At 50.3% G+C, this 24,387-nt stretch overlaps 9 protein-coding genes across 9 annotated transcripts; 3 read left to right on the forward strand and 6 right to left on the reverse strand.

Annotated features, from left to right (window-relative positions):
• Positions 1 to 593: 593 nt before the first annotated feature.
• Positions 594 to 791, reverse strand: CPAR01_06728 (uncharacterized protein; the record flags this gene model as incomplete). Its single annotated transcript, XM_060490999.1, has 1 exon — positions 594 to 791. The coding sequence occupies one exon, from the start codon at positions 789 to 791 to the stop codon at positions 594 to 596; it is 198 nt and encodes a 65-aa protein (XP_060349873.1).
• A 235-nt stretch (positions 792 to 1,026) lies between these two features.
• On the reverse strand, positions 1,027 to 1,877 carry CPAR01_06729 (calcineurin is a calcium-dependent; the record flags this gene model as incomplete). The annotated part of the gene is made up of 3 exons (XM_060491000.1): positions 1,027 to 1,041; positions 1,095 to 1,619; positions 1,788 to 1,877. 3 exons carry the CDS (start codon positions 1,875 to 1,877, stop codon positions 1,027 to 1,029), a joined length of 630 nt encoding a protein of 209 aa, XP_060349874.1.
• A 1,827-nt stretch (positions 1,878 to 3,704) lies between these two features.
• On the forward strand, positions 3,705 to 4,070 carry CPAR01_06730 (uncharacterized protein; the record flags this gene model as incomplete). The annotated part of the gene is made up of 1 exon (XM_060491001.1): positions 3,705 to 4,070. A coding segment is annotated over one exon (366 nt), but the record flags the coding sequence as incomplete, so codon positions are not given.
• Positions 4,071 to 5,408: 1,338 nt separating this feature from the next.
• CPAR01_06731 (endoglucanase-4) lies at positions 5,409 to 6,508 on the forward strand (the record flags this gene model as incomplete). The annotated part of the gene is made up of 2 exons (XM_060491002.1): positions 5,409 to 5,563; positions 5,617 to 6,508. 2 exons carry the CDS (start codon positions 5,409 to 5,411, stop codon positions 6,506 to 6,508), a joined length of 1,047 nt encoding a protein of 348 aa, XP_060349876.1.
• A 3,541-nt stretch (positions 6,509 to 10,049) lies between these two features.
• On the forward strand, positions 10,050 to 11,852 carry CPAR01_06732 (major facilitator superfamily transporter; the record flags this gene model as incomplete). The annotated part of the gene is made up of 4 exons (XM_060491003.1): positions 10,050 to 10,252; positions 10,313 to 11,155; positions 11,219 to 11,457; positions 11,533 to 11,852. The coding sequence occupies 4 exons, from the start codon at positions 10,050 to 10,052 to the stop codon at positions 11,850 to 11,852; spliced, it is 1,605 nt and encodes a 534-aa protein (XP_060349877.1).
• A 345-nt stretch (positions 11,853 to 12,197) lies between these two features.
• Positions 12,198 to 13,352, reverse strand: CPAR01_06733 (uncharacterized protein; the record flags this gene model as incomplete). The annotated part of the gene is made up of 1 exon (XM_060491004.1): positions 12,198 to 13,352. The coding sequence occupies one exon, from the start codon at positions 13,350 to 13,352 to the stop codon at positions 12,198 to 12,200; it is 1,155 nt and encodes a 384-aa protein (XP_060349878.1).
• Positions 13,353 to 13,404: 52 nt separating this feature from the next.
• CPAR01_06734 (uncharacterized protein) lies at positions 13,405 to 13,509 on the reverse strand (the record flags this gene model as incomplete). The annotated part of the gene is made up of 1 exon (XM_060491005.1): positions 13,405 to 13,509. One exon carries the CDS (start codon positions 13,507 to 13,509, stop codon positions 13,405 to 13,407), a length of 105 nt encoding a protein of 34 aa, XP_060349879.1.
• Positions 13,510 to 17,901: 4,392 nt separating this feature from the next.
• CPAR01_06735 (uncharacterized protein) lies at positions 17,902 to 18,792 on the reverse strand (the record flags this gene model as incomplete). Its single annotated transcript, XM_060491006.1, has 1 exon — positions 17,902 to 18,792. One exon carries the CDS (start codon positions 18,790 to 18,792, stop codon positions 17,902 to 17,904), a length of 891 nt encoding a protein of 296 aa, XP_060349880.1.
• Positions 18,793 to 22,066: 3,274 nt separating this feature from the next.
• On the reverse strand, positions 22,067 to 22,436 carry CPAR01_06736 (uncharacterized protein; the record flags this gene model as incomplete). Its single annotated transcript, XM_060491007.1, has 2 exons — positions 22,067 to 22,245; positions 22,322 to 22,436. The coding sequence occupies 2 exons, from the start codon at positions 22,434 to 22,436 to the stop codon at positions 22,067 to 22,069; spliced, it is 294 nt and encodes a 97-aa protein (XP_060349881.1).
• Between the last annotated feature and the right edge of the window lie 1,951 nt (positions 22,437 to 24,387).

The raw sequence follows: 24,387 nt of genomic DNA on the forward strand, positions 1-24,387 counted from the left end.
GATATGCTGTCATATCCTTGCCGCATGTAGCAGGCCGCAGTGTTGACAAAGAGTCATCTATCAGAAGCAAGATTCCAGACCACCCCTCAGAATATCTACTTGAAGCTTAGAAGACGGAAGGCTCCATGTTACGAGCCGATTTCCCTTCCAGTTAAGATGGTAAACTAAATGAACGAATTAATGGACCACTGTGCTGCCATATCGTCATCATCTCACGGACGTTCTGCGTCCTTGTGGACGAGTCTCTATCGTTAAAACAATAGTCGCTGACGCGGAATCAATGGCTTGCTTTTTATTGATGAAGAGCGGCAAGCATCTGTTCCGATTTTTCCGACCAGTTCCTACCAGAGCTGTCCACAGCCTGTCAAATGCAAGCAGAAACAAAACAGCCAGGCCAACGGGTGGCCAGGCGCCGTGGTGGAAGACCAAAAGTGTCGTTGTCTGTTGTTCAGAGCGGGTCAGGGGTGAAGGCGCCAACAGGGGTCGCCAAGCTTTGTGTCAAGTAACGGGCAGAGTGTGCCCAGCCGGCCGCGAGCGAGAGATGGATTGAAATGCTGGACTGGTTGACTGGAGCTATCCAACACACTGGGCCCTCAGCCGGGCCAGGATGGGAGCGGCCAGGACGTTTGTGAATGGCAATGGTTTTCGTGGTCGGGGGAAGCCGAGGTACTCCGTAGGGTACCGATGACTCGTCCGTGCCGGTGGCCCGGTATCCCTGACCCACCCCCGTCGCAGATATATCGGTAAAGTGGCCGTCCCTTCCGCTTGGGTGTAGATACTCGAGTCATCATTCCAGCAGCCAATGGTTTACTTCACTTCGGACGGCCGAGATATTCGCGATGTTCTCGGGCAGTCTTTGGGCACCTTGCTAGGTAGATCAGCTTGTATTGGAAAGATTCGTCTTAAAAGAGTGTGATAATTCGCACTAGCCCAAACTGCGCCCTCAATATCCCCAAGAAAACATGCTTAAACGAAGGGGAGAGAAAATCAAATAGTCAAAAACGTAAACCACACAGCCTCCCGCGGCTAATGGAAACGAGTCTTGCCATACTTGTCAATATGAGGCCTCTCACCAGCAAGGCAAGTAACCCAACCGTCCAACTGCTGCTCGGTGTCCATGCCATTAGGCCACTCGTTCTCCATCTCCTCTCTCTTCTTGGTCCCTCTCTCTTCTTGGTCTTGGGCTTGCCATCCCTCACACGAAGCTTCTCAAAAAAGACATAGGCTGCATAAAAGACACTGCTGGTGTTGCCAGACGCGGGTCCCTTCTTGTTCATGAAATTGGTGAGCAAGTTGGGAGCAATCTTGTGGTCCGATCCAGCGGGGTACGCGGCCTTGACGATGGCGCGTAGGAAGGCTGCCTTTGTGACGCCTTCTTTTTCAAGGATGGCGCGGATCTGGGTGCGGACTATGTCGCAAGTGTCGAAGACGGGGACTTTCATCTCACCGTCACCCGGGAGCTGGATTTCAGAGAGGTCCGGGAGGGGATCCTGCTTGTTAGCGGCCTTCTTGGTTGCCTGCTTCTTGGGAGCTGGCGCAGCGGCGCCGGTGTCACCATCACCGTCGGCAGCGGCGTCCGACTTGCGCTTGCGGGACTTTGGCGCCGGCTTCTCGGCGGGCTGGACGTGTCACGGTGTCAGCTTTGGGAGCTGTGTCACGGCATTGGCTTCTGAAGGCGATAGAAAAGAGAATCCTGGCATCCGACTCGTGACAGACGATAATCATGAGACGGCATAATGAGACACATATTCTTTCAAGAATGTCGAGATATCTGCGCAATTGCGTACCTTTGCGACCGTGTTTTGGCCCACGACGCGGTTCGCGTCAGCCTCACCCAACGGGCTGGGAGCGGCGGCAGTGGCTTTCTTGGGCGGCATTATCAAGAATGTTGCGGAATACGGAGACGGACACGGCTCCGGTGAAGTGGACGGAAGAGGTCTCTGAGTCGGACAATGTTTGCTAGGCAAATGGTAACAATTACGGCGCGTCTCTAAGTGTCTGAAGGAAGTGGTTCTATCCCTGTGTGGAAGCTTCTACCCAAAAAAGTTGCCTACGTAAGAGACGCGTCGAGTGGGACGGTGTCGGTAAGTGGCCGGCAGGGGCCCCCAAAAGTCACGGTAGGTGGGAGGGACGGGGCCTGGAGGGGGAAAGAAGATTGATGGAAGCATAACGTCATCGGATAAACAGCACGGGACGAGACATGGGAGCACGGAGATATTGATCCATTTGCACTTTAGACAGATTGGCAGGAAGAGGTGAGACAGGGAAGTACCTCCTTTTTCGATCCAATATCCGTCCCATCAGAGGAGAATTAGGAAAGAATTGGCAAAAGGCTCGAAAAATTGGAAATGGGTAAGATGCACGGGCCAGATCAAGCGAAGGTCTCGGAAGGCAGAAGCTGGCGATGCCGTGCAGGACACTTGGAAGGAACAATCAAAATAAATTGAACAGGGGAGAAAAGGAAGGAAGAAAGGGACATTTTTGGCCCATGGCTGCCAAGAATTGATGATGGGTGGATCCATCGAGGAGGGAAATCCACTGACCGAGATCCATGGATTCATCTAGCTCCACCCCTGTGGCGGTACGTACCCACGAGAACGTGGAGTGGAAGGAGGTGGAAGTGGAGGTTGCAGTTTCAGGCCGCGCGAATTTGGGTCTCCGGGAAGGCACATGGATGGCTATCAGTGATTTCGACAAGCAACGATTTGTTTGCTGGCAGGAAGGAACTTCCTCCATCATCAATGGCTGTTTCTTAGGAGAGGCGCGGGTGAGATGAGCCCTGGTTGGGCCATCTGAACTTGCGCTCAGCGGCAGGAGCCCATGCGGTCATGCTTTCACGCAACTGCCTACCCGGCGTGCCTGCTGCGTGCCCCTGGAGCCTCTGCGGACATGACGGACCAGAAGAGGAGGAGCCCTGCAACACTATTGGTCACTCCTTCTCGTCGAGTTCGGATGTCCCTTGGGATCCAGATGAGTCAGCAGTGGGAGTCCGAAGAAATGTCGAGAATGGGAAAAAAGAGGGTTTTGGTCCAGGCACAGAGTTGCGGCTGCACCCTGCGGGAACCAGGAGGCGACGATCGCCAAGAAAACAGACTCCTCTTCCGGCTGCACCCCTGACCAGACCGAGTTCATCGACCAGCAGCAATGAGCATGGCATGGCTGCATGGCCAGCATCCCCCCTTGATGACACCACACGGAGTCCTGCGCTGCACTGCAGGCACACATCAAGAAGACAAAATTTTTACGCGCCTGAACCCCGTCGAGCACAGATCGAGACCATTCACAAAGTTGCAAATAGATTGCTGTCCCGAAGCCCAACGACATGCACTCACCACCTAGTGTAGAGTCCCAGACTCTCCCTGTCATCCAGACCTGCGCTGTCGAAACTTGGCGGCAGTTGACCCTTTCCTTTCCACTTGTTCATTTCGATTCTCGGCTTTTCCACCATTTTTATCGTCGAGATTCTCACCGCTCGCACAAGCACCGCTCGCACAAGCGCCCACCGGCAGTCCCACTGGGCCCCGTGAAGTTCGAACCAGAAAGGCAATGGCTACGGGGGCAAATGGCCTGTCGCCCGTTATTGATACGAAGCTTGCATACAAATCCGTATCGAGGTTGATCAGCTCCCAAATCGAGCTTGAGGCCAGTCAGGCTCCACGACCAGATCCGCTGCTTCGAGAACAGATACCAGGGGGCTTGACGATGTTCACAGTTCGGCTCCGTCGTCCAAGATTCCAAGTCGGAGTTCAAGTGGGAAGCCAGACATTGGATTGAGGACTCGAGATGAAAACCAAGCATCGCCAAGCCTGCCATGCTTGCTTGTTGTGAACAGCTGGATATGCTGGATCACCCATCAAGCAAGGCGTCAAGCCCTAAGAATTACGGCCTGCATCCCTCCTCGCCTCATCACAGACGTGCCAACCCGTTTCCTCCACCGCTATCCACCCCAGTTTGCTTATTTACCCGCTTCGACTCGTCATCCCTCCAGGGCTTCAATCTCCAAGTCTCCAGTCAATCGGGTATCGGCTCACACTGGAACTCGTCCAGACCTGGCTGCATGTGCCCAGTAAGCCAGCCAGCCGAGGGTCACTCGCTGTTGCCAGCCAAGCACTGCCCTGCTGCCAGTATCAGCGGCAGAAGCAAACTCGACAAGCCAGCACTGACCACCCACCTCCCCTTTCCAACGCTCAGACGAACTGCCATCCCGTCACCCTCAATCTCATTTCTTCTCCTCACTGCCACTTATGCTTACTGCAAGCTTGGCTTAACCTTTGCTGACTGACCCAATATGATGTGGGCGTAAGTGCGCTTCGGCTCACTGACTCCGAACTAACATGCCAATCCACGATTTAATGCCTCTGTCAATCCCAAGAAGGCTTGCCGGTCCCTAAGCTTAACCTTGGGTGGATCATTCACAGATCTTCACAGCAGATGCTACTATGATTTTCGATGTCGCTCATATGCCACCTTAGAACCAACAGACAGATCTTACCACTCTCGACAAGCGAGCAACAAGATGCCCGCCATAACTGCGCTGCTTTGGCGCCTCAGATCTGTTTACCGCGCCGCCAGCGGCCAACGTGCACTAGGTCACCTTGCTTCAACCCTGCACTACGGGATACAACAAGTCACCACCTTCATTTATGCTGAAACGGCTTGATCTCGCCATGGCTGCTCGGCATGGCCACCACCCCCGCTTGTTTCCCGCCTTTCCACCTATGGGCACGTTTCCAGCCGCGATGGCCTCGCTTCGGCTTCTGCTTGCGGTTCTAGATCCCGGGATAACAACGGGGGGTAGACGCCGGCCCCACGACCCCCTTCCTTTTCGATGCAGGGTGGGCGCCTCCTGCTTCAACGTCGAACCCCCCCCCGCCTTACGATTCCACTCGATCACATTCACAACCCATTCGCAATCAACTTGTGCCTGGCCAACGCAGCCTGGACACCGCCCGGCCATGGATTTGCACAGGGACTCCTTGGACATGACCCCTGGCTCTGCTCCGTGAGGGACGGAGACGGGGCCGCAGTGGTCCTAGCATGGCTTACATGGGATGAGAATCGATACTGTCTCCTGATGGGCGTGGTCGAAATTGCTTGCATCCACGCAACGCAGGTATGCGCCACGACCCACGACCATGAGCGCTACTCTGGGCTATCTCGAGATATAAGGTCCTCTTCTCTTCGTTCACATCGTCTGCTCCTACTCTTTTTCTCCTCATCCAACAGGCTCATTCCCGCAGCTTTCCATTCCCACACTCTTTTCCGCTTTTCAGCACATTTCTTTCATTTGAACACTTCATTGATTGAAGTTCACTATCTTTACGACTTGAAGTCAGAATCCACTCTTTCCACGAACGAAAACTACATCCAACAACACCAAACTTAACACTTTTGGAAAATCTGCAAAAATGCCTTCCTTCAAGAACTCCGCTGTCCTTTCCGCCATTGCCGGCGCCGCCTCTGTCATGGCCCACGGTCACGTCAACTACTTCACCGATGGCTCTGAGCAGTTCGCCGGTTACGACGTCACCTCGCTCCCTTACATGAGCAGCCCCCCCGACGTGTAAGTGGGACACCATGTGATTCAAAGCAACTTTGACATTGACAATATTGTAGCTACGGCTGGAAGAACACCGCCACTGACAACGGCTTCGTCGACCCCTCCTCCTACGCCGCTGCCGACATCATCTGCCACAAGAACTCCGAGAACGCCAAGCTCACCGCAAAGGTCGCCGCTGGTGACAAGCTCCAGATCTTCTGGAACACCTGGCCCGAGTCCCACAAGGGTCCCGTTATCGACTACCTCGCCTCTTGCGGCACTGACTGCTCTACCGTCGACAAGACCTCCCTCGAGTTCTTCAAGATCGCTGAGGCCGGTCTCGTTGACGCCTCTGCCAACAAGTGGGCTTCCGATGAGCTCATTGCTGCCAACAACTCCTGGGCTGTCACCATCCCCACTTCCCTGAAGCCCGGCAACTACGTTCTCCGTCACGAGATCATTGCCCTTCACTCCGCTGGCCAGGAGAACGGTGCCCAGAACTACCCCCAGTGCCTCAACATTGAGGTTACCGGCTCCGGCTCTGACCTTCCCGCTGGTACCAAGGGTGAGGCCCTCTACAAGGCCACCGACGCCGGTATCCTCATCTCCATCTACAACTCCCTGACCAGCTACTCCATCCCTGGCCCTGCCCTTCCCTCCGTCTTCGGTGGCTCTGGCTCCGGCTCCGGCTCTGGCTCTGCTTCCTCCGCCGCTCCCGCCGCCACCACCACTGCTGCCGCCACCTCTGCCGCCGCCGCTTCTTCCACCGCCCCCGCCGTCACCTCTGCTGCTGCTGCCACCACCACCGCTGCTGCTGAGGCCGTCGCTACCTCCGCCCCTGCCTCCAGCTCCGTCTCTGCCCAGCAGCCTGCCGCCACTGGCAAGCCCTCCTGCGCCGAGAAGCGCAAGCGCAGCCTGGCCCGCCGCATGGCCCGCCAGCACGCCCGTGACGTCGTCCGCCGCGTTTAAATTTCGCGTCTCAACTGAGAGCGAGAGGCGAGGACTCACTTCGAGCCAACCCCGAGCCGCTTTGGCGAAAGAGGGTAGCTCAACCCACTAGGCTCATGAAGACATGATTGCTTTGTTGGACTTTTTCACTTGTATATACTATAACGACACTTGTTGGTTTTCGTGTACAACACCGACGTGGATCTTGGACAAAAAGACTTCTACCTTTACTACCTAGCTACGTACGGCCGTGCCGGAGTATACTAGACGAATGGAAAGGGCGGACTAGAATGGTCCTGCTTATACACTTCACTTAATCATTACTCGCCTATGTGACTGGATTTGTTCTGTGCTTGAATCGCGATGAAGAGTTCCTAATGTCAGTGTTAGGATTGCGCTTCGACTCCTTCCTGAATGCAGTTTAATTCGCCTTAATTATATTACTAATCACCCCAGAAGACATGGACAAGCCGGAGAGGCGAGTAATCAGCCCGGCAGGTCTGTGGGGCTTTCTCTCAGGAATGGAGAGGGATCCCTCTTCTGGCAGCTCGGTGCCTGTTCCCTCGTCATATAGAGCATCGAGGATCCTGTATCAGGTGAACACTATGTTGGAAACGATGACTGTTTTTCTCAATCCATGTCTCGTCCGAACTTTGTTTCCCTTTCCGTTCCCTTTCGGGTTCCCCCCTTGGGGCTGGAACGTGCTGGACTGATGGTCTGTGGGCGCCGGGTCACCCGAAGACTTGATTAAGGAGTTTGTGAGTCGGTGATTTATGAATTTTGGGAGGTTTAATATTTTCTCCTGATTGGGATACATTTCGCCGGGTTGTTGAGTGTTGGGTAATTGTATCTTATGCATATATAACTACTCCGTCCTGTTCGGGTTGAGCCTTGAGGGATCTATCCACTCATATTAGTCTCATTACCAAGCTAACGTTGTAAAGCATCTTGGTGCTTACGATCCAATGTTGTCGCAGCCCCACCTATGGCGCTGCCTCTTACTGCCGTACGATACCGCTGAATTACCTACTGCGGGACAACAACCCGTCCCGTATGATATAGATGCTGCTACCTCTGACGTATCCCCACTGAGAAGAATCAAGAGATTTTCTACACTGCATTCTACTTAATTTCTCTTTTTGTGTTAGTTGTACTGCAGCATCTTTCAAGTAAAAAACGTATCAAAACTCTACGAAAAAGATCATGATTCACAATGCAGGCCATGCAGCATGCTCTCATGAGTGAGCGGGCAGCGCGGTCTTCTTTCTCAATAATCATGTGGACATAGTGGACTACTTGAGAACATCAAGGCCATACATTCTGTGCCGGAGAGCCTTTGGTATCGATTTATCGATCAACAAAGTACTCAATTTCAATCCTGTCTAAGTGAAGGTGACAACAAGCAGATTCTTATATCTGGGTCCAAGCTTGCGTTGGGCGTCTCGTTGCGCCCCTGGATGGGATACTTTGGCAGAGTAAAAAGATTGGTAGACGACAGCATTCATAGGGATTTCTCACTCAAAGGATGCTCATCAGATGATCTACACTTCGCCTCTCATGGACCTTTTGAATTTACCACATCAAGGCTCCTGACTGGTTGAAGAGTGATAGAATTCCAGGCAGCACTTTACTCGAGCAACATAAACGACTAGGTAGCGCTGATAGCTAGAGTAACCTTCAACACTAAGATTAGCCAAGCAATTGAAGGGCCAAGGTGAAGTTTGATTGCGGTGAGTGGAGCGCTGGTTGCGTGCCTCGAATTCTCGATCTCTTGAGATAGGTCCATGTTGTAGACGCCTATCACATCTCCAACGAACTTCACGATAGGAGAGTTGGTTGTAGTGGGTTTCTGGGATTTTGATTGATTTATGGATGATACACAAAGCCACTCATAGAGGTCGGACTTAATCACATAGCCACAACATTCTTTCATGCGCCGCATCGCTCTCCTGCAGGTCTTAATAGGTAATGTGGCGTAGGGAGGATGATAATGCCTGACAACAGTCCGACCTGCAGTCGCTATTGGCTCCTTTGAAAGATTTCGCTTATCGCCCGGCATGAAGATGTTGCATGGTTTTTAATCATCGGTATTGCTCAAACACACTTCATCTTAGCCCAATCATTGTCGAATGGTCGACTCACCACAAGCACGGCAGACTTTGATAGACTTTTGACCCCATATTCCGGTCTACGTCGCACATTAGTGACATGATTTTGAGACTCATAGGATCCCCAAGTTCGATTGCAATACAAATGCGAGTGTGAGACTTGAGCCCAGTGAGTCTTGCCAGTCCTAGTCCCGCCAAGGGAGGCAGTGAGCTGCTTGCCTACCCCGGCCTCACACAGAAAGTCGCGCTCGCTTAGAAATGAAGACAGCTCAAGTGCCGAGTTTGTAATTCCTAGAGAAGGATCGGTCTCGACGCCGAAACGAGATCTGCCATGCCACGACAGAACGAAGGCTCGCCCGCGCCAAGATAAGCCCTAAGGCAGTCGCGAGATGAGATGTGTAAATTCGTCGATTAATCGCTCACGCGTTGCTTGATACCGCATCGCCGGCATTTCAAACGATTAAAAGCTGAAGAATCAAAGCAATGAAGTCATCATGAGACCCGGTAATAAGGCAATGAGCGACACAACTGTGAGACTCGGACCGCCACGCGAGGCGGATTGAAGATTCCCCGCAAAATATTGAAGTAGGTAGCTGCACGTCGTGCGACAGACTTTCTGTATTGAGACAAGAAACGTCAGTTCCAGCATCTTGGGACGCGGCATCTTATCAGTCGAACGGCAGAAAATCTGACTAGGAAGCGTCATCTTCAGCGGTAATGCCAGTTTTGGCGAAGCGTGGGGAGTTGGGATGGGAGAAAGGAGGGAGAGGGCTTGCTGCTTGAGAGGGAGGAGATAAGGACTTGAAGAGCTGCCGTTGCATTCTTTCTTATCTCTTGGCGGGTCCTCCCCTCGCCCCGGCACACTCCCGTGCCTCCGAAGCCCCCTTCCCTTTTTCTCCACCCCGCGGCCTTATCTTTTGACGTTCTACGACCACTTACCGGGTAGAGATGCTCGATTGCAGTACACGCCAGGGCAGCAAACCAGGAATCGACCAATGAGACTCGAGGGAGGAATTATTCAATGGCATTGACTAACACTACTTTTGGGGGGAAGGTGCTCGATGGCAGGGGGTTTGTTATGGTGCCTTGATGCTGCTGCAAGACTTGTGCCCATCCGAAAGCTTGTCTCCCAGAGTCCTAGTTCGATGTCTGCAGTGGAATATGGTGCAGACAAGGCTACAAGGATGCGGATAGTCGATTGATCATTGACTTCTATAGATAGGGGAGGGTGGTGGTGCAGGGTTTTTGATATACATATGCGCAGGTCCATCCCATTATCGCGTCGATGAAAGAATGCTCTGAATCACCGTGGTTTTGGAGGTTGTTTTTGTCTTTCTAACGATACCCCTAGTGTTTTTCATTGTTCTAATAACCTTCAATTCCAAGCCACTTGGATCATTTGCTTGCGCCACAACATCGAGCCATTACGAAAGACTACAAGTCTGCAAGTCACAATGGCAGACTCGGTGAATGAGAAGGAAAAGATTGGCTCATCGCCACGACCTGAGGAGAACGGCATCGGCAAGACGACACAGGAGGTCACATTGACCAAAGATGGCTTCAGCGTACATCCTCAGCCCGTCGCGGGCGACGCCATGGATCCCCTCAACTGGTCCGCCTTCCAGAAGAACACAATTCTCGCCATCGTGATGGCATTGTATGTCTAGTCTCACACAGCTCCGCGGCGAATATTGAGACTGACTTGGTTCAAACACAGATACTTCATGTTCACCTACATCACGACTACAACGGTCCCCTCTTTTCCCGAGCTACAGGAGCAATACTCCCTCACTCTCGAAATGGTCAACTGGACCGTCGCCATCCCGGCTCTCGGCCTCGCCATCGGCCCCTTAATATGGTCCTCCCCCGCGGACATCATCGGCCGTCGGCCTATCTTCATCGCAGGCACCGTCGTCGCCTTCGCCGCGACCATCGGCGCCGCAAAGGCCCCTTCGTACGGGGGTTACATGGCGGCTCGCCTCTTCCAGGGGCTTGGCGTCAGTCCCGCCGCGACGGTCGGCCTGGCCATCATCAATGACATGTTCTTCGAGCACGAGCGCGGACAAAAGGTCGGCCTTTGGGTTCTGGCCATCGATTTGGGTCTCCTTGCAGGCCCGCTGATTGGTGGGTTCGTGGATTTGATCGACCACTACTGGATCCAGTGGATGACGGCCATCTTCTTCGCTGTCATCCTCGTCGCAGAGCTTACTTTCTTGCCCGAGACGCTGTATCCGAGGGACTATATGCTTTCCAAGACCAAAGGTGTCGTGTCTGGCGCCACAGACGGCTTCATAGACGAGAAGGCTGTGGGACCGACGGCAGCACCAGAGGCAGTGAATGTTACGAGGACCAAGAAGTTGGGATTCTTGAATGTGAAGCCCGTGCCGGCGATGAAGCATCCCAAGCCGTGGGCGTCGATTGTGCGCTTCGGGAAGTTGTTCAAGTTCTCTGTGGTGCCCATCGCAACGGGAGTGTACTGCTTCGGGTGGTATTGGTGGGTGCTGTCGGTCATCACGATGATTCCCGTGGCCTACATTGATTATTCGCCGCAAGTCCAGGGGTAGGTTACATAGATTGAAGATTTCCTAAATCGGGCAACGGAAGCTAACAACAGATGTTACAGACTCTTCTTCATCGGGCTGATTGTCGGAACTCTGATCTCGGAAATTTTCTTCTCAGGACAGCTAAGCGACTGGCTTGTGATAAAGCTGGCAAAGCGCAATGGAGGCGTCAAAACAGCCGAGATGCGTCTGTGGCTGGCTTATCCCGCGGCTCTTCTCACCTCCATCGGCCTCATCATCTGGGGTGTGAGTATCGACAAGGCATACCACTGGATGGTGGGCCAGGTGGCCTTTGCTCTTTGTATGTTGAACCAAGTACCTTTCTCAAAAAGCGAAAGCCTCAAAAGTATATACTGACCTTGCTATCCAATTACAGTCGGCGCGGGAATTCAAATGGGCAACACGGCCATCTGCTCGTACATTGTCGACGCGTACCCGCTTCAGAGCATGGCTGTGATTACCTTTTACGCGGTGCTCCTCAACTTCAGCGCCTTCATCGATCCCTTCTTCATCGCGCCTTGGGTGACGAATGTGGGCTACACTTGGACGTTTGCAGGACACGGTATCATTACCATCTTTTTCTGCATACCGGCGCTGGGTCTATTGCATAGGTTTGGAGGCGCACTTAGAGCAAAGGCTGGAGAGCCGGATTGGGTTAACCCCGAGTATGATCATGATATTGTGCGGGAAGCTTGATTGCAGACTGTAGGCTTTCTGTATAAATGCATCAATGAAGCTTTTTGGGGATCGAATACGCGTATTCACTGAATTTACCGCTGTTTTGCCTGTAACGGAAGTAGAAGTGCCGAGAACGAGAGTGTGATGTTAGCTTTCCAATCTCTACGGTACACACTATGATTTTTTCCGTTGACAAAGTCTAAACTATTTCACTTGGCTAGATCTCGAACTAAATTTTTCATAAGCACTCCGCATGCATCTATAGCAGTCACGGGCGAGTGGGACTTGGCGTCGTCCTGTTTTACCACACGTGTTGACCAAGTGGTATTGCTAGTTTGTCATTGTTTTCTCAATCGCGCTACATCAAGACAACCATATTTCCACTAACCGGAGGTGGTATTCTAACTTTGTGCGGATCTCCTGCCCCATGGTCCCCATTGCATTCACCAAACAGTCCGAATCCAAATAGGCAGACGCATCGGCCGGATCCTTCTGTGTTTCGCCACCTATCCCATTGAGTATCCGCACAAGTCTCCGAAGTCGGCCCTTGAGCAATTCGTAAATACAAAGGTTTGGGATCTCGCCGTTTCCGCCGCTTAGACCCGAGTCGCCGACCTGCGGCGCACTTTTGGTTGGTTGCTCGTATGGTGGTGATACGCTGCCGGGAGCAGCTCCGCGGAGGAGAACCTTGCCTAAGCTATCGACGACCCAGTCGATGACGGGGCATAGCATCATCATGAAGTGAGATGAACGCGGCCTACAATCCTGGCAGTGTCGGATGGTTTCTTCAGTCTGGTGTATTGAGCTCTCAATGTCGAGAAGTATGCCGAGTGGCACTTGTGAGTCCATCTCACTTGAAAGTTGCGTGTGGTGGTACACTGACTCCTGCAATTGGCAGACGAGAGAGAAGCAGTTGCATTCCTTGGTCATTGTGGAATGAGATGTGTGCTCAGGGACGCTCATTGGAATAGATAGTTGCTGGTGTGTCTCGCTCCCTTGGCTCACATCAGGTGTTGATACTGGGCTTAACTTTGTTTGTTCGGTTCTTGGGGTGTGATTTGGATACGACATTCCAAGTTCCGGTAGTGAGTCCGGCGTTGAGATGCCCATGTACTGGTGCATTGACTGAGAAGGTGATGATTGTTCCATTGAGAAGCATGATGAAGTGAACGTGGGGCTAGGCATTTCCAGAGCGAGGAGGTCTTCCATGGGAAAGTTTGTGTCGTAAAGGGGGCTGTTGATGTCGATACTGTAAGGTAGCAACCAGTCAAGATCTTGAGGTGCAGGTAAGCATCCCGGACGGTTGTTCCAGTCAGATGGCACGCCGTCAAAATAGTTGAGAAGCTTCGCCTCCATGTTTTCGCCAGTTGACGGGGTCGAAGTTCTGCTGTCAGAAAAATCGGTTACCGACGTGTCTGCCATGCAGTCGATGCTGCCGATACGACTGCTGATGCTGCTGCTGCTAATGCTGCCGAAAGAAGCATCACTCGGGCTGGGCGTGCACGGGAGAAAGTCCATTCTGTTGTGGTCTGCTGGGTGTTCCCACATTGGGGCGACGGCGTTATGTCTTTTATTTGGAACTTTGGGTGGCCGGCCAGCTTTCCGTACCCGGCTGTAGACGCAATCTCGCCCACGGCGGAGACAGCGATGACATGCCGGCTTTGACTGATCGCATTTCAGCTTTGATCGAGTACAGAAATCACAAGAGTTTCGTAGCCTCCGGGTGTTGACGTCGATACGATGCGCCGAGTTTGGGGCTGTGTTCATGTTTGTCATGATTGCGTTGATATGGAGTGGTGTTTGTCCGAAATGCCAAGTCAATGTGAGTTGAGTCTTCAAGAGTTCAGCTGGGTAAGTCAGACCGGTAAACGTAGAGCCAAGACAATTGGTGGCGGGGCTACTAGTTTTTGAGTACGGCGGGACAGGTGTCAATTAGTTCTCGGGTCGACTCAGGTCAGTACACTAGCGCGTCTCCTCCTTGTGCCTACGGAAACTTTAACGGTCTTTCAAACAGGATTAGAGTTGATAAACGCGACTAGAATGCCAGGTAGCTCTCAGTGGTGGGTAAACGTCCCGGCTGCCCGGCATGGAGCGCAACTCTGCTGATATAGGGTAAGGCTGTGGGTCACATTGGTGGGCAAGAGACAACTGCTAGTTGGAAAGTCTGAAAACGTGATTCAGATAAGAGGATTCAGGGCGTAGTAGCAATAGGAGCAGCTGGAGCCTAGGCCGGCGTCTCGAGGGATGTATGAGAGTATGTGACAGTGTGTGAGCCTCGGTGCGTGTAAACAAACCGAAAGACCGGGAAACCTGGATAGGTACCTTTGGTACGAGCTATCCACGATTAGGGTAGGCAGGCTAGAAGCAGGGCCATCTGTGGGGTGGTGGTGGTGTGCAGGACGGCCGCCAACGATCGACGGCCTGCTTCTGGTGTCGAGCAGAAATTCGAGGTAATGGGCCCAGGTGGAAGAACATTCGCGTGTTCCACGGTAACCTTCTGAACCGTAGGTAGTCTACATCGTATCGTCCAGTGTTCCTCCACGGGCCAGAGCAGTACGCGCGGCCAAGTCATTTCCGTCTCCCTAGGGCTGAGAAAGCTGTGTAGATGTCGATGAGGGCCAGAGGGACTTTTGCGGTTGCCGATTTGCATGGTACCGAGGTCTTGGTTCGCCGACACTTGTGACAAGGAGAACACTGAGAGGATTGTACACATAGTTCTTCCTGCTAGAGATGATGGATGCGATAAGGTTTGTGGGGGGGTATGTGGTAGCTGACGCCGGCAGGCAGAGTTATGCTAGTTTGTCGCCGGGGATCCAAACCGCTCGATGTCGCGAATACCATGAACCTTCCGCGCGGAAGTTTTATCCACAAAAAGTCGCCTAGCAGTGGTAGACTGTGACTTGCTCGGGAATCTTCTGCCCATAGCTTCTCTGCATCGTTTCACGGCACTGGCGGGGCAGAGAATGCTCGATGTGCTTTTGCCAAGATGGTCCGAGCTGTCCCCGATAAAGTTGGGAGAGTTGGCCTGCATGCAGGTATCTTACTGGAAATGACGGGCAGAATACGTGGCAGATGATTGTTCGGCGCTCACACATAAAGGTCCTGCTTCACACAACTACAATTCAATTCTTTAGTCTTCGTTTCCGCGCGGGAACTGTTGCAAACACTTGCCTACGACGACGTCTGAACTCAGAGAGTCTCACAGAACCCAAATATCTCTCAGAGTGAGTGCGCAAGTGGGTCCAATGCGAGCCGATACCGAGCCGATTGCTGCTGCCGGCCGGAGTCTGCAGGAAACCCGGTACGACGGAACTTTAAGTGGTCCTCAATATTTCCTAATCGGGTCTACGTTCGAAGTCGTCCGTACCTCAGCCGCCAGCCTTAGATGGCCTCAAATGTGATCGGGTCACCTCCCGTCGGTCTGCATTGGACGAAGCTCGAGCAAGCGTATACAAAGGTTGCCCATCTTCACATTGCCAATCACTTGGCAACAGTTGCTCAAAAGTGAAAATTCATCAGGCAAGTCATCCGAAATGATGGTGGCAAACCCAGATCTCGTCTCTCTTTCATAGTGAGCCAATCAATTCCCAGTAGCACCATCGTGGAGGAAGATCTCATACACTCAGGTCGCGGCACTGCATGCGAACGGTTGCCGCTACGGCAGAGAAAGGAGTGGTTGACACTTATGCAGGAATCAGTCAAGCGTTACGGCTTGCACTTATCGTGAAAGCGTCAATGACGCATCGATTATGTGTGCAAAGTAATCAACGCCGACTCTGGGAACCGATCAAAACACCTCACACACGCTACGGTAGCTTGAACATTCACACAACTTCACGAGAAAAAAGAGCAACACTTGAAGTCCACGAAGCTTCCGTGCGGGCTGTTGTTTGGATGCAATGCTAATTGCCCACGGGCCGTAGTTGGGCGTGATGGGAAGAGCTTCTGCTCTCGACACTTGCCTTGTTTGGACTATTATGGTTGCACAGATATGTTGATCGTCATGGTCTGTGGGCTGATATCTTGAGCCCCATCGATGTATCCCATTGAATCATGAACGATGTTTTACTCTCGTGGTAGATTATTTGAGATGCCCTAACCCTAACCCTAACCCTAACCCTAACCCTAACCCTAACCCTAACCCTAACCCTAACCCTAACCCTAACCCTAACCCTAACCCTAACCCTAACCCTAAGACTTCTTATAGCTTTTTAATAATTAACTTAATATTAGATCTTACGATCGCTTTTAGCTATTTTTATTAAGAACCCCTTTTAATAAAAACTACGATTAATTATCGAAGCCTTATTTACCTTACGACTTATAGATATAGTATTAGGGAAGCTATTTACGACTACGATACTATTTACTTAGTACTCGTAGCCTTAACTTCTATTAATATACTTATTACGACTAGCTAGCCGTAATAATAGGATTTTAATAAAAAAGAATCCTAAGATAATAAAGGCTTTATAATAAATTTAAAAAGGAAAGTTAAAACGAAAAGTAATAGATTTACTATTATTTTTATTTATTAAGGGGATTAAAATAGGAAATATAATTAAAGTTAACTAAGTATTTAATACTAAAATTCTTTTATTTATTATTAATAAGTGAAAGGTTAGTTCGAGTATTTAGTACTTAAATTCTTTTACTTATTAATAATAAGTAAAAGGTTAGCTCGAGTATTTAGTACTCAAACTTTTTTACTTATTATTAATAAATAAAAAGTTAGCTCGAGTATTTAGTACTTAAATTCTTTTACTTGCTAATAATAAGTAAAAAGCTAGTAAAAGTAGTAATTATTTAGGGTTTATAAATCTTAAATTATTCTTTAATTTACTAATAATAAATAAAAAGTTAGCTAAAGTAATAAGTATTTAAAATTTATAAATTTTAAAATTTCCATTTAAGCCTAACCCTTCGGCACTTAATTAATATAGCCGATTCTATTTAAATCGCTTGCGAATAATACTTAAGTATAGATCTTTTTAACCGAGGCGCCTCTAGGAAGACCGAGCTTCTTACTAAGATACTTGGCTATCCTCGTTAAGAGTGTCGACCCCGGTTTGGCATCTATTTCGTTCTTAGATAAGAAGTCTTCGATATTTCTATCTAATCCTATCGCGGCCAGGCTCGACTAATGATCCCATTCACGGACGAGCGACACCTTCATATCGACCAGTCGAATGTCGTCGATCGTTAATATATTGTGGCAGTCGTGTTGAGCGGCCTGAGCCCAGCGTAGGGTGAAGCTAGATATTGTCGCCGGTCCGCCCTAGTAGCCATCCCCCGCGTCGTCTGGCAACCGACGAATCTCTTTTGGTGGGAAATGAAAGGGCGCTAGCACGACATGGGGCAGCCGACGAACTAAATCTGGGGTAACCGACGAACTCCAGATCAGGACTGACAAGCAATAAGATAGCCGCGAAAACTTACAGGATTATAGAATTCCACGTTAGAATCCTTTCAAAATGTTTTCTCCTACAAGAAATCGCCGTAGGTATGGAAAATCGCTGGATTCTTCTGTGGACTCTGGTTTTGATGCTCCTCAGCTAACAAGGGTGGCCTGCATAGAGCACCCAATCAGGATCTGACATTAATTGCCTTATATAAATCATGAGCGTCTTATACCCCTCGCCATTCTTCCTCTCAATTACGCTTCACAATCCAGTGTCTAAGATTAGGATCTCAATTAAGTCTGGATCTTATCTTGGGAGTAAGTGCTACAAACGCCATTTGATCTCCGAGATACACGCATGTTTAAGTTACGGAACACTTACGCGGGTTTAATCCTATAGGTATTGCGAAATTAAGATAGCTCAATGGACACGATGGATGAGTTCTTCCATGTCCCGTGACGGTGAATTCCACTTTCTCTCAAAAGGTATAATCAGTCAATGTATTTGAACTTGACGTGTTCGTGTGTTCTGGTTCTCCGTCCAGGGCCCAAGACCGCCAAACCCCAGAACCAAAGTAAGAAGCTTAACAACGTATATTTATTTAGGCATTACGTATTTAAAAGGCTCTAATTAGGTACATAGCAATGCATTACAAAACGTTTAGCTTAAAGTTGATGGCCTAGCTTAATCTCCATATCCGGGTGACGCTCGTTCAATCCCTTTAGCGCTAAGAGACTCTGGCGGCTAGGATCCCGGTCTTTTAAAAAGCTTCCAGGTTCGACAGCGTTGTCCCAGCCCCAGCGGGTGTGGCACACATCACCTGTCATAAGCACTGGCCCTGATGGCGTTCGAGCAACAAGAGCAATGTGTCCTGTTGTGTGACCAGGGCTGTGGATAGCGAATAACGTGCTGTCTCCGAACACATCAATAACACCCTCAAACTTGTTGTCCGCATCCTTGGGTATGTTGAATTCCTGTAGAGGCGGCCGTCCGGCGAGGAGACGATCGTTTGTGCCTTGGACAGCAGCGTTCATGACCAACTCCGAATCGGCCTCATGTGGCCCGATGTAGATAGGCACATCCTTCGGAATGTCGGGCAGCCCAGAGACATGATCGAGATGGAGATGCGTCATGAAGACACCTTTGAGATCGACACCTTCGGCTTCAATGATCTCCTTCGTACTTTGTCGAACCTTCATCTCACTGATTCCGGCGTATTTCCGCAAGATCCAACCCACTCCTACCTCTGCAGGCTCTTCCACAAAACGACGCGATACGCCTGTATCAACCAGATAGAAGCCTTCGGATGGATGTCGAATAACGTGAGTAAAGATCTTAATTGGCTCGCGGCGTTCTTTCAGACCTGCTGCTTTTGCCTTGGGGTGATTCAAGTTGAGCACACCCGATAAATCAGCCATCCAGTCAGCGCTGACAGTCTTGACCTGAATCGGTCCCGCCTGATCCATCAAGTGCTCCATATGTCCTGATGCCACTCGATTTCCGAGTCTTGCCGGGGCAGTCGGGTGGCTTGTCGCTTTAAAACCGAATGGACTCATAATGCTTGATTGTCCAGTTTGCTACCTCGCTTTAATCCTAGCTTCGTGATTGGGTGTTAAATGCGACTAACCTTTCTGAGGTACACTGACTACTTTGTTGTTTCCTTCCAGTGACGTAGAATTTAGGCTCGGTGTATAAAGGTATGTAGGATGTGTGAGATCTGAACAGAGAGTTATATACTGCCACGGATTGCTGGAGCATGATTTTTTGTGTCAACGGCCTCGACTGATTATTTGTACTCGAACGACTCGCTATGTTAGGAATGTTTTCGCTTCGAAAGGAGCGCCGGCCTCGGCCTAACATCGCATACTTCTTTCACGGCTCAATAGAAATTTAATACACCTTCGCCGTATAGCGTATCTATTTGCCCTGGCCCATCCACAATATGGGTCAAACTCCGATGAGAATTCAGGGATCAAGGTCTTTGATAGTTGGTCGTACGCATGTGGTGTTGTTAACATGTAGTTCTTAGTCATTAGTTTTTCTTACGAAGATGCGCCTAAATGCCTGTCTAGAGCTACTACCTGAAACAGTCTTGAATGTTGACCCATGTCACAGGAGCGCGCGTAAGCGTAATGCGTAATAGTAGCGCATCACGAGTCATGGCTTTGCCGTGATCCCTTCTTCTTTGCGGTGTCACCTCTCTTTTTCTGTTCTTCGCGCTACGTCTTGTACTGTATCCAGACCTTACGGGTCATCTAAATTTACTAAATGCCTCGAGCACTCACTCTGGGGACCCCTGACCCTCATAAGCCTACTGCATTGGTCCTACTTCGCTTCTCTAGCTTGGTAAGCTGGTGGGACTTTGAACAATGACATGCCATGCCATGCCATGCCAGGCAAACCTTCATTTTGCTCGGGATAACTTTTGGCCGTCTCGGCGACTTTTAGATAGGGCACCCACCTCATGGATGCCTTCACGAATGCGCTGGCTCTCTACACTCCTCTATAGCCCTTGACTTTTGCACAAGACGGCACATATGGTAGAGATGGAGTGCGGGATAATGCGGCGTACAGTAGACGCCAAAGTTCCACCTGCGGAGTTGCCAATGTCCGCAGTGGCACAGTTACCTTTCTTGCGTAGCACTGGGAGTTCGAAGATGGTTAGTACCACACGTCATGGCTCCAAAAGCTAGCTGCTCCCGCCTCTAGATATGGCCAGCGCCCTGCTTGGAGAACTAGGCCGGATGGCTGGGAGTCGGGGCCACCCTTGTCTGCCTTCGTAGGCATCTTCTCTAGCAGAAATACTTAATTGCGCCCAGGCGGAGGCCGTCTAATCAGCCAGAATGTTAATACTGGATCTTGAATAAAATAGTGAGGATCCGAGGACAAAAACGAGGATTGCTTGGATGCCTCTCTGTACATTCGAAATCTGGTGAAGGCAACATGTAGTATTGAGGAATGTTTGTAGCGGTGGGCGATGGATCCTCGGACGCTTCGAACTATGTCAAGCACTGAAAACCAATAAGAGGGCAACTTTTGCATTCGATTTTCTCAACGAGGGATGTCCCCAGAATAGATCTATACCTTCCCTTTCTTCGTTGACATAGATAGCTTTATCCAATATCAGAACCCTCTCGTATGAAAACACTCCATTCAAAACTTCCAACAGTATACCCGGAGGTCCCTGTGCCGGTTTTGCAATGTTTACAACAGAATACTCTAATGACATCACGCAGGCGGTGAAATGATCAACGGAGAAGATGCCGACAACGACTATAGCCCAGAATTAGTGGCATACAGAATAATTTCAAGGGCTCCAGCGTTGGGGCCAAGCAGCCGGACTTAAGAAGCGCGAGCTGTGTCATTTGGTTCGACTTGACTGGACTAGTTCTAAAGGTTAAAATTGCCTATTACGAAAGATGCCTCGCTCAGTTCCACGTCGCCTCGCGCATACGTCGAGTTTATAGTCGGGTGTCGATATAGACTATACTCCGCTATAGCCACGTTCGCGCTCTACCTTACGAGATGACACTAATGCTCGGTCATCCTGAGATGGTGTGCAAAACTTTACTCCAAATGCTTTCAAGCTACTGAGAGGACTACCCTGACGTTGTGGGAGCCGCGTTCTTCGGCAGGAGGATGCATAAAGATGCCCGGGCGTATTGAGGACAAGTTCCAACGAAGGGTGAGGAAGAGATTTACTCCTCGTCTCTTATCATCGGCTGGAAACCGGGATTTGATACCAAGCTGAAAGTCCCCTCTAATCATAGCGCCACTTCAGGTCAGGAGTACTCAGACAAGACGAAGTACTCCTTCTCGAGTCCCTCAGGATTACTCACTTAGGGTTACCAAAGTGAGAAAGGAGTATAGTTGCATTTTGCCGTGTGTCAATTGAAAGTGTGTCCCGGTCTTGGAGTGTTTGGTATCTCGACCGTCTATGTTTTGCTAGGACTAGCACTCTCTGACTGGATGCCAGCAATGCGTTGAAGTGGGCCAAGGGAATGAGAGCAACGACGAGCGCCCATGGCCTGTCGACGACCGCGACTTTGTACTAAGGTAGGCCAGCAAGCCCACAGACTGTTTGACAAGGTTCTCGTTCCTAACAAGGGTCATCTCACTTTCATAGCTCTAGGGCAGAAAGTTGGAGTTTCATAGAAGACCAAAGCTTTACATGTCACGATAGTGCCAACGTGGCGGGCTTCCTCACAGGCGTCACACTACCTACAGAGCGGCAGATGAGGCCCGACTATTAAAGACAGTTTCACCAGAATGCGAATTTAATGCACCACCAATACCGTCATTTTCCCACGTCCGCCGGCATAACGAATAGATACCAGTCTCCCTTTGGCAAGCTTGCCCAATTTCGCACCAGAGGCGTCAAACTGCCTTTGAGCATGAACGGACTCCCTCCAGATCGCACATCACGAGACATTCGCTTCTCAGGCTTGCATATGTGTTGTATGTCAGTATCAGATTCTCATTGGCAGTCCTCCCACGTTCCTGATGAGACAGAGCGCGTCACTGATCCAGGCTCTAGTGGCAGGGTCGCTATACTACAACTCACCGAACGACAGCACCGCGCTTATCCATCAAGGCGGAGTTCTGTTTTAATTATTGATAACGGAACACGAATATGGGTTGACCAATGATTGTATTACGAAACTAAGACAGCTTAGTATCATCCATCAATTAGCTCGTCCTTGCTTCGTGACGGCAAACCCCAATTTTTTCACCCATAAGTAGTCAAGGTGTTCGAATCTGACATTCCCTGTGTTCTGGTTCTCCATCCAAGGCCCGAGACCGCCAGAACCCAGAACCAAGGTAAGGAGCTTAACAAGTGTCGCTCTTGCCCTGACCGTTATCCTTGCAGCTGCCCCCGCAGAAGGTAACAAACTTGATAGCACCGCCCTCGCCGCCGAGGCAGTTGAAAATGGAGTAGTTGATGTGGTTGTAGTCAGTTGACTGACCAGCGACGAGGAGAGCCTGAAGTATCTGGTCGTTGTATCTCCCTGTGAATAGAATGATAAGCAAAGAGACGAAAAAAAGCTCCGTGAGAGATGCCCAAGTGACTGATGATTGACTAACCCTTCTTCAGTAGGCTGGAGCCGCAGTAGTTAAGAGGCGCATTGCAATTGTCGGCGGCAGCAAGAGGAGCTGCGACAAGGACAGCGATAGAGACGAGAACAGAGCTGAACTGCATAGTGAATGATATGAGTTTTACTCAAGGATGTTCTTTGATCAATAGAAAGGTATTAGATGATGAGGTTGAGGATGAAGAAAGGTTCATGTTATCGAGGCGGACAGCAACGTCCTTATATACTTGTGAAGAAGAACGGAACCATTACTTCTCCGATCTTCATTGGCTTCTTTACGTAGCTTAGCCGTCTGCTTTGCCTCTTCCATGACTGCATGCGTGAAGCCAGCGTCCCGTCCCTATGACCCGAGGCCATCAGGAGATTTACCATTATCACTATCACGCTCCGTCTGCTTTGCCTCTTACGTGACTAAACCTGTATAGCCGCCATATTATCCCTGTGAACTCATATACAGACCCACCATCATCACCATCATCCCTATCATCTTCGGTCTAGGCTTAAATAGGAAAATGCTCAATAGTACAGAATCTCATAGGCAGCGAATATCGCAACGTACTAGATAACTCCTATCAACTCTGTCACCTTCCCAAAGAAAATAATTTTGAGTAATGCCGAGGCTATCATAGCTACTTTCTCCATACTATTCAGTCTGTCCGCCCATTTTCCCTCTGACTTCAGGACATCATCAATAGGAAGGAAGTGTGCGAACATTACCAAGATCACTTGGTTACTGTGAACAAACCCGTGGAGTCTGTTCTTCCCCGGACAGAATCTCTCGGGGGGTCTTATTTGACCCAATCATGCTGGCTCTTCGATAAACTAGGAAGGCTTGGTCGCGTCGCCGATCGTCGCCGCGGTAGCACCGCACGGGAAGTCGATCTTTGCCGAGAACGGAATTTTGTTAGCGCAGATGTCCTTGACGACGTTGAACCGTCTGGCTTACTGGTTGGCTCTACAAGCCGACAGAGATGCTGAGAAAAGCTTGGCAGCATATGACGTAAGCCGACAAACTTGTGCTGATATAAGAGCAGTAGCGTGCGGTCCTGTACTCTCCAAGTTGGGGAACTCGTAAGGTCTTGACGGTAATGTGGAAGGAGACCTGGTCGGCGACGACGTTGAGGGTAGAGGGGCTGATGGTGATGTGGGGGCTACGACAGATGTCCTAGCAGGCAACACTACTATCTAGGGTATCGTGATCCTCGATCTGGCAAGATTTAAATATTGTTCTTCTATATCGGCCCCGCTGACTTTGATAAATTGTTGTGGAGGTTTCCTGTTTCCTGCTATATAATGGTCACTAAAGTGGTCGTCACTTCAAGCACGGTGGTATATGACGAAGCCCCATGTGTATTCACCTGTCTGAGTCATGCCACTATATAACGTCTGAAAAACCGAAAATTGTGACTCGATCTAGCCCTCGACATCTCGTCAAGTTTCCGGGCGGGAAAGGTGGTGGCCACGTGGGCAAGATTGGTAGGTTGGCTGAGTTGGTGGCGAGACGTTGGAGCCTGGGGTAGCCGATCAAGGGTAAGGCTTACGGCCTTCATAGGAGTTTTCAACTGGTCAATTAGGCGGGACTTAAGAGCAGCCTCTTGAAGCTGCGGAGGTCCTTCATGGCGCACCTTGAAGTGGTACGACATCATTATCTACTCGTCTACAGAGTGGGTCTCGAGTGAAGAGAACATAAGGAAAAATATCTCGATAGATAGACTTCTAGTAAATTGAAAATTTGAGTCTCGGCCGCCAACACACTCTTGGTTTATGTGGTTTATGTGCACATCGTATAGACCTTGATCTTCCGGTGGCTCTTACGGAATGGCTGTTCGTGTAATTGGCTTGTCTACCTACGATGTACCTCATGCCGGGCGAGCCAGGGTCCACCCAATGCGCTGATTGACTACATTCATCTCTGCGAGAATGAGACTTGAAAGAAGATCGAAGTAGGCGGAACGATGGAATATGTGCTAAAGTAGACAGACCTCGACGTTAATTACTAATTCCAAGACTGAGATCACTTAAACCTTCAAGAAGGCTCGACCAATCATTGCGAGACAG

This window comes from Colletotrichum paranaense (genome assembly GCF_030867605.1).
Source record: "Colletotrichum paranaense strain IMI 384185 chromosome Unknown Scaffold_5.1, whole genome shotgun sequence".
Classification (NCBI taxonomy): domain Eukaryota; kingdom Fungi; phylum Ascomycota; class Sordariomycetes; order Glomerellales; family Glomerellaceae; genus Colletotrichum; species Colletotrichum paranaense.